The 7,629-nt window shown below is 38.2% G+C and overlaps 1 protein-coding gene across 1 annotated transcript; it reads left to right on the top strand.

Moving 5' to 3' along the window:
* Nucleotides 1-2,329: 2,329 nt before the first annotated feature.
* On the top strand, nucleotides 2,330-7,068 carry BTG2 (BTG anti-proliferation factor 2). Its single transcript, XM_026715547.2, has 2 exons — nucleotides 2,330-2,733; nucleotides 4,285-7,068. The coding sequence occupies exons 1-2, from the start codon at nucleotides 2,562-2,564 to the stop codon at nucleotides 4,620-4,622; spliced, it is 510 nt and encodes a 169-aa protein (XP_026571332.1). The 5' UTR covers nucleotides 2,330-2,561; the 3' UTR covers nucleotides 4,623-7,068.
* Nucleotides 7,069-7,629: the final 561 nt, after the last annotated feature.

The following is a 7,629-nucleotide window of genomic DNA, read 5'->3' as shown; positions in this document are numbered from 1 at the left end:
TTCTGGTAAGAGCAATTCCCACATAGTTCATAGTATCTTGCTGCCTCCTTTTGCTCTTGTTTCCATTGCAATAAATATACTAAATCCATACCAATTTTTTATTAGCATGGCACCAGTACAAATCCAGCAGTCAAACTGTCACCCAGAGGTCTAAAAATATAAACTTTTACTTCTAAATCCAGTTACTTCTAATATTGAAAGTTTCCATGATGTCTGTTCAAGACTAAACAGTTGCGTTCTCATAAATTTTAGGATGAGGTGGCAAATAGGCCAGAAAGAAATGAAGATAAGAGACAGAATCATAAGAAAGCTGAAATGACACTGTATTCCATATTCTGTTCCTGTTTGATAATGTGGAAGAAGCTGTTCAGGATTTCACAATACATGTCTGTGCTTGTTATTGTGTCTATTTATAGTTTGACTTGATAGACAAAGGGTGTTCATAAAAACAAAAGCAGACTTAATAAAACAAATATAACCTGACTTGCAAAAGATGGAGATATTTTCTTGAACAGCACAATTTGAAAATATTTAGCATCGATAGAATTGTTGAGCTTTTATTTAAAAAGTGTCTGTGACAAATATTCAAAATGCTAATTGTATATATAGGATAGATTTAAAAAATAAATTTTGACAAGACCAAAGAAAGACAGGACAGGTATGAAAGTGCAAATAACAAATGTCTAACACAAATATCTAACACTTAATTGGAGTGGGATATGTCAATCCATGAATGTAATATTTGGAATTCTTTTGGTTGAATTAACATTTTTGAGAGGAAGAGTTAAAAGATTAATGTCCAGATTGACCAAACATCTGTGAAGCTTGCTGGTCATTGCTAGCATCAACAGAGGGATAGTTACATGATCACATGAAGTGATACTACTACTTTATGAGATGATGAGATCACATTTGGAATACTGCGTCTAGTTCTGGTCACCACAAAAGATGCTGAGACCCTAGAAAGAGTGCAGAGAAGAGCAACAAAGATGATAAGGGGGATGGTGATTAAACCATATGATGAACAATTGAGGGAACTAAATATGTCTACTCTAACAAAGAGAAGGACTAGAGACGATTTAAGTCTTTCAAGTACTTGAAAGGGGTATTTGCAGAGAAGACAGGTTTGACCTATTCTCCAAAGGCAACTGAGAGTAAGACAAGAAGTAAGGGATGAAAGATTATTAAAGACAGATTTTTAATATTTTGAACTAAGGAGAAATTTCCTGACAGTGAGAACAATTAATCAATGGAACAACTTCCTTCCAGAAGTTGTGGATGCTAAGTCACTGGAGGTTTTCAAGAAGAGACTGGACAGCTATTTGTCTAGAATGGTGTAGGGTTTCCTGTTTGATAAGGGGTTAGACTAGAAGACCACCAAGGTCCCTTTAACCCTATTATTCTATTTTCTATGTTCTAGCCATTATTCTCAGTGGATCTTCCATTATAGTGTTATTATATAATGAGAGTAGGCAACTTTATACTTCGAGTTGGGGGAAGAACTTGAGTGGAACAAACAAAAACATAAAGCTGTTTATGATCAGGACTTTTTGACTTAAATTCTGGATTACATTTTGTGTCTGCTCTTAACTTGTTGAGCTAAGCAACATTTCCAGTGTATAATTTTAAACATATACCATTCAATTGTAACCTCAGCTTCAACTGGTACAATCTTTTACAGATTCAAACTTGCTTATTTGTCATTCACATCTAGTTTAATTCATGCTGCAATGTTCCAAAGAAAGGCATGAATGCAATTTAAATTAAAAGCATCTCCCCAGACAACTTATTCTTTTAAAAAAGAACAGCCTAACTAACCTTATTCCCACACATGTATCTGAATAATTTCTTGGGTGGCAGTAGCCTGAACCTATCACAACAAACACAGGAGCAGACTATATTGCTGTATCCCAGCACAAGTGCTATGAGGTCCATCCCATTTTATTTTACAAAGAAACGAGTCTTTGTAAAATGGGTGAACAGACAGACATATACCTTTAATGTATTTCAGTTGGGAATTCGGAACCATTGACAAAGTCCCGATTTCCCCGTGGCCTTTTGATAATACCGGTAAGTAGCTGCAGTAATTATTTGTCGAACTATTAAACCAAGACACAATTTCTCTCCTGCCAGGCAAAGCCCTATTAATAGCCCCAAACCAGGCGCTTTCCCCTTCCCTTTCCCCCCTCCAGCTGCTTTGACCATGTTCTCAAGGCGTGACTTTCCCAGTACTCGCGTCACTACTTCCACCCTGCTGAGGTCACCAACATTAGCATATCAAGGAAAGCTCAGCCAATCAGAAGCGAGCCATCTAGTGACGGCTGCACTTTCCAAGATTATTAAGAGTCCTGTTTGTAGTAGGGGCATGTCAAATAGAAGGCGGGTGGCGGACGTGAGAGAAGCCTTCTCAAAACCCATCGTTAAGCAGTTGCTTTTACCGCAGGCGGGTCAGCCACGAACTGCCGGACCGGCCAATTACTTCGTCGTTTCCGTGTTTGTGCCCTTTCTCTAAGCAGCGCGGGAGCTTTAGGGCACCGAGCTAACTTTATACGAAGCCAGACATGAGCCAAGGCCAGCGCTGGAATGGAAGCTACGTTAACAACAGCCGGGCGGATATGGTATTGGAGATCGCCGCCGCCGTAGGCTTTGTGTCCAGCTTATTCCGCACCCGCGGCTGCGTTAGTGAACAGCAACTTCAGGTTTTCAGTGAGGCTCTTGAAGAGGCACTTACAGGTGAGAAACGGCGCCTCCTTGAAGTGTATCCTAGGGATCTTTGGCCAAATCTGGGGAATCAAGCTTAACTTTTCTGTCCCTTAAAAAAAAGTGGGACCGTTTTTTTCTTTTTTCTTCTTCCCTTTCTTACCATTTAGTTTAATTAGTCTCGTCTGTGAATTTCCTCCTGTCACGCAAAATACTCATTTTCAGCATTCAATATGCCTGCCCTTTATTTTTAATATGTCCTTTAATTGGGATTTTTTTTAAAGCAATGCATTCTTTAAAATATGTTTTCCTGTAATAACTACTCCTGGATAGCAAGCATATGTGTGGCCCAGATTAGTGACAAATTATTCCTCCACCCTGCAACTATAATCTGCTTTTAACAATCTGTCTTTTCCCAATATTATGAGAATAAGAGCTATAATCCAGTGCTTCTAGAGGTGCCACATTGCACTGCAGCCCTGGGATTAAAAATGTGTGTCCCAAATTAGACTGAAAAAAAAAAGGTCCTTTGTTCTGGTGACCAAGGAAACTAGACTTTACTAGATCAAACGAGATAGAACAAGGAAACTAGCTTTCATAGTCCATTGGGTAGCGGCTTTGCCGAGACATCAGACTCAGCAAAACAAAAGGGGGAAATATATTTGAATACATAGGAGAAGAATGGAATGATTGGGTATTACTGCTCTAATCTTAAAAATCATAGCTGAAGGGCTCATCCCACAGTCCCTTTAAAAGCACAATTCTGTTCAGTAGGCCTTACTTCCATGTCAGGGGAAAAGTGCAGAATTTCAGGCATGCTACTTAAGACTGCAAATAGTTTCAAGTTACAGAGCTCTCTTCATCTGGTTACACTAGTGTATTATTAAGTATAAAATATACTCAGAAAGGCATAATCACATTTATTATGGGATAGAGCTATATACAGTACTTGAAATGCAGAGGAGGTTGCTCTGAATTTCTAATACTAATAGCATACTAATTGCATTGTCTGCTAAGAAGATTTCAGTAATTACTGAAATGTTATGGATAATGCATTTAGTTTAAACCTTTTGGATTCCACCCCCCCGTTGGATTTTTTGTTTGAGTTTGAAAGGCTATCGCCATGTTTTAGATAAATTGGTTTTATTTGTTCTCTGTGTGGGGATTATTTTACAGTTCTTATTGGAAATGACTTTCCCCCCCTCAACCAATAATTTAACTGTTCATTATGCTGTCATTCTCTAAAAGAAAGAGGAACCTGGAGATCAGAGGCTGGGTCATCTATCAGAGATACCCTACTGCATCTGACATTGTAAAGGGATTCTACCAGATGAACTCTAAGATTCCTTCCATTCTTATGATTTTCTAATTCTAGAACTTTAATATATTGCTTGAAGAAAATGAGAGTTTGATTAGATCAGACCCAAAACTTAAGATGGGAACCTCTCTACTTTTTAAAAAACGCATTCTGCCACCAATTTTAGCTGAATGTTTCTTTGTGTGTAAAAAGTATTCTATCTTTTGTTTGTCCATTAACTCCACTGATCTCTTACCCTTTGTGATATGTTTCTTGTTCCTTTGCAGAGCATTACAAACATCACTGGTTCCCTGAGAAACCATTCAAAGGGTCTGGCTACCGCTGTATCCGTATCAACCATAAAATGGACCCTATCATCAGCAAAGCAGCTAGCCAGATTGGACTCAGCCTTCATCAACTCTACCAGCTCTTGCCCAGTGAGCTGACACTCTGGGTAGACCCTTATGAAGTATCTTACCGAATAGGGGAGGATGGATCCATCTGTGTTCTGTATGAAGCATCGGTGGCACCTGTGAGCTCCTACGGGATGCTCACCTGCAAAAATCAAATGATGCTGGGGCGCACTAGCCCTTCCAAAAGCTACATGATGACCGTTTCCAGCTAAGCACTCCTTGTTATCCTTACTTTGCCAAGACATGGGCTACTGTATACCTCAACTTGAGGATGTATTTTTTTAAAAAAATGAAGAGCTATTTATATTTTTTTTTAAGAAAAGGAAATCCAAATTGAAATTCAGTAGCAGGTACTACTCTTTTGTAGAGTGGTGCTAAGGTGCCTTTTAAAAGCTGTCTGCAGGCTTGCAAGTTTATTAAAAAAAAGCCAATATCTACCTAGTTAGCATTGGATTGACAATTCTGGAATGTTGACCTGCCTGTTTGGGAAACGCAGGGTTAAAAATAAAAGTACAGGGGCTGGGCAGGGCTTACCACTTTTAAACAGTGACAAACGATGGGGTAAATGCTACTACAACTGTGAATCTACAGGTCAGGAGTAAGTGCAGAACTGTGCATGTGGCTCACAATGGTATGACTTCATTCTAGTCATGGCGCTTTTTTCCCATAAAATGTTTCTTTTCATTTGCTTATACTGACAAGCCACTACATCACCAGCTTTATATCATGTTCCAATTTTCAGCAACAGTTTTGTCTTTATGGCATCGACATTTTATTTAGATACCCAATCACAACAGTAACTTTCTTTTTTGTCCAATGGATGATGGGTTGCTAAATATCTGCCCATAATTTTGCACAAAAACCCAATTTCTTTCTGCACTTGATCCTAAATTTCATGCTCATGAAAAATTCCTATTGGTGCCTGAACGTGTAGTTTCTGTATATAGAATTTTGTTGATAAAGGTTCTAGGATGTGATCTGTGTAACTGGCTGGCTGGTTACTCTTAACAGTTCACTCCTGTCAACAAAAGTGCAAATGGCCAGGTCACTATGAACTATATCTACTGAAAGCATGTTTTCACTGCAGTTTTGTCTATTCTACTGCCTTTAATACAATCTTGTAAAATTCCTGACAATGCTGCCAATAATTGTGGAGAAGTAATTACAAAACCAGGGCACTTAATTTTTTAAAAATCTTCAGAGCATATAATTGGCTTGGTTTTTCTTCATTTACTTCTCCAGAGCTTTTCCCTGGTTTGTTTGAATTGAGTTATCAGATACTGTGCAATAAGGATCCAAAAATTTGGGCACTCAGACGAAGAGTTATTTCCTATTTGCAAAATGACTATTTTTCTCCTGAAAACTGCTCAAATAATTCCTAAAATGTCCTTAAATAGTCAGAGGTCAGAGTAGGCATTCTAAAATCTACTGTGGCATATCTTTTATGGGGTGTGAAGGTTTTTGCTTTTTCTAAAAAAAATACAATTTTTTTGAAAAGGCATGAATTTGCTAAGGTGTTCTCTTCCAGAGCAACTCCTATTGAGATGAATGGAAAGTTTTGCAAGGGACATGGTTAGTCACCTTGTGAAATTGTGGTTCATTTCAATGGCTTGCATAGAGACACTTAGTTGTACCCCCAATTTTCCAACATTGAAGTATTAGCCGCTACAACTGTCCTTTTGATTTCTTCCAATTTATTATGTAAAGCTCTTGTATGTAGGCCAGAGCTTAGGTTCAGTTATTACAAAGCTTGTAAAGCACTAAAGTCCCCTAAGAGCTAAAAAAGAAAATAATAATAGTGCTGCCACTCCGTTAGCAGACTTGTGCAATATTTGGTGGCACAAGGGGGGAACGTTTTCTGCACTGTAGCTTTTCCCTCACAAGACAAGTTGCTGTTGTTCAAAGTCTGCCTAAGAGCCTTGTTCCTTCTCTAATATTGTAAAACTCAATAGGAGTGGGAAGTGTAAGATAGCTTGAAACAAATGTTTGTTTTGCTGTGCTCCTTGCCTCTGTTTAGAATTTCCCAAATGCCAGTAATTGTGTTGGTGTGCTCAAAGCAACTCTGATTAGAGGTATACTGATGGTTCCCCTTAGTCCTTCATTACCACAGAAGTGTTCTGTAAAAACCAAATTGTTATTCCATCTCTTTTGTTTTTCTTTCCCACTATCCTTGAAGAATTGATAGAGAAACAGAAGGTTACTAAATATCATGCTGTTACACTTGGCATTGAATCTAGTATTAAGGTTTTGTTTTGTTTTTTCACATTAAGACAACCAAATTTGGACACGGTCTGTTGTGTAACTTGTGCATGTAAAAGCTGTGAATTGATGTGTGCTCTTTGTTGCCTTCGGATTCTAAGTCTGATGCAACCAGTGCTGAAGAACTGTGTACTAGAAGCTGCCTATGGGTTGTGAGTGTGTGTGTCTTTTCTGCCTCTCTTCAAAGATGTTTGCAAAACTTGAGCTGGCCTGTTGAGTGGGACCTAGTTTCATAACTGGTGAAAATAATACCACATTTGTAAGCTATTGTGTGGGGGAGGGATGTTTGTTGTACAATGGTGTTTTTATATGCAAAATGTACAGATATATTGAGAAATGTACACTTTTGATACTTTAATAAAAATGTAGCAATTTAAATACATTGTTGGAAAGATTAAAGGGATTGGCTCATTCTTTGTAAAATGAGGTCCTACTTGCTCGGTTCCTACAGAATAACATTACGACGGGAAAGCAACTCTCTCTATGTGGAAGCAAGAAGAGACAAAGCATTACTTTTCTTTCTTAGACTCAGAAATAAAAAAGGAAAGCACAAAATCCTACCTTCTACAAACTAGCAAATTCCGGCTCTTTGATAGGGTTTTGTGTGTTTGTCTTTACCTCAGTCTGAGGTTTCACTTTACCTCAATTTCTGTAGAGACCAGTGGAAATGAAATTGGCTAACTCAAGTGCTGGCCCTTGTTTACTGGGTGTTGAGAAAGCAAAGGATTGGAGTATTGTGCAAATTAAGGCCATCTTTCTCTTTGGCTTTGATGGAAGTTTGTGACATTTTGTGGTCCTCAGTTAATGTCCCAAGCACTGTAGGAGTATTCCTGAAAGTTTTTAAAGCATGTGTATGTATTTAGGACATATGTCTATTTACTACACAATTGTTTGGGAATAGTTGAAATACACATAACTGGCCTTGGATTTCAAATTGTTTGCAACTGTGCAAAATGTGAC

This window comes from Pseudonaja textilis, chromosome 3, assembly GCF_049901715.1.
Source record: "Pseudonaja textilis isolate UNSWEBS1 chromosome 3, rPseTex1.2, whole genome shotgun sequence".
NCBI lineage: Eukaryota > Metazoa > Chordata > Lepidosauria > Squamata > Elapidae > Pseudonaja > Pseudonaja textilis.
The sequence above is the reverse complement of the archived record's forward strand: the minus strand, read 5'-3'. Positions and strand labels throughout refer to the sequence as shown.

Bases quoted from the DNA above. Each gene is read 5' to 3' on its own strand.
- BTG2 (XM_026715547.2), top strand. From the start codon at position 2,562: ATGAGCCAAGGCCAGCGCTGGAATGGAAGCTACGTTAACAACAGCCGG. The intron at 2,734-4,284 runs GTGAGAAACGGC...GTTCCTTTGCAG, and splicing joins TCTTGAAGAGGCACTTACAG to AGCATTACAAACATCACTGG.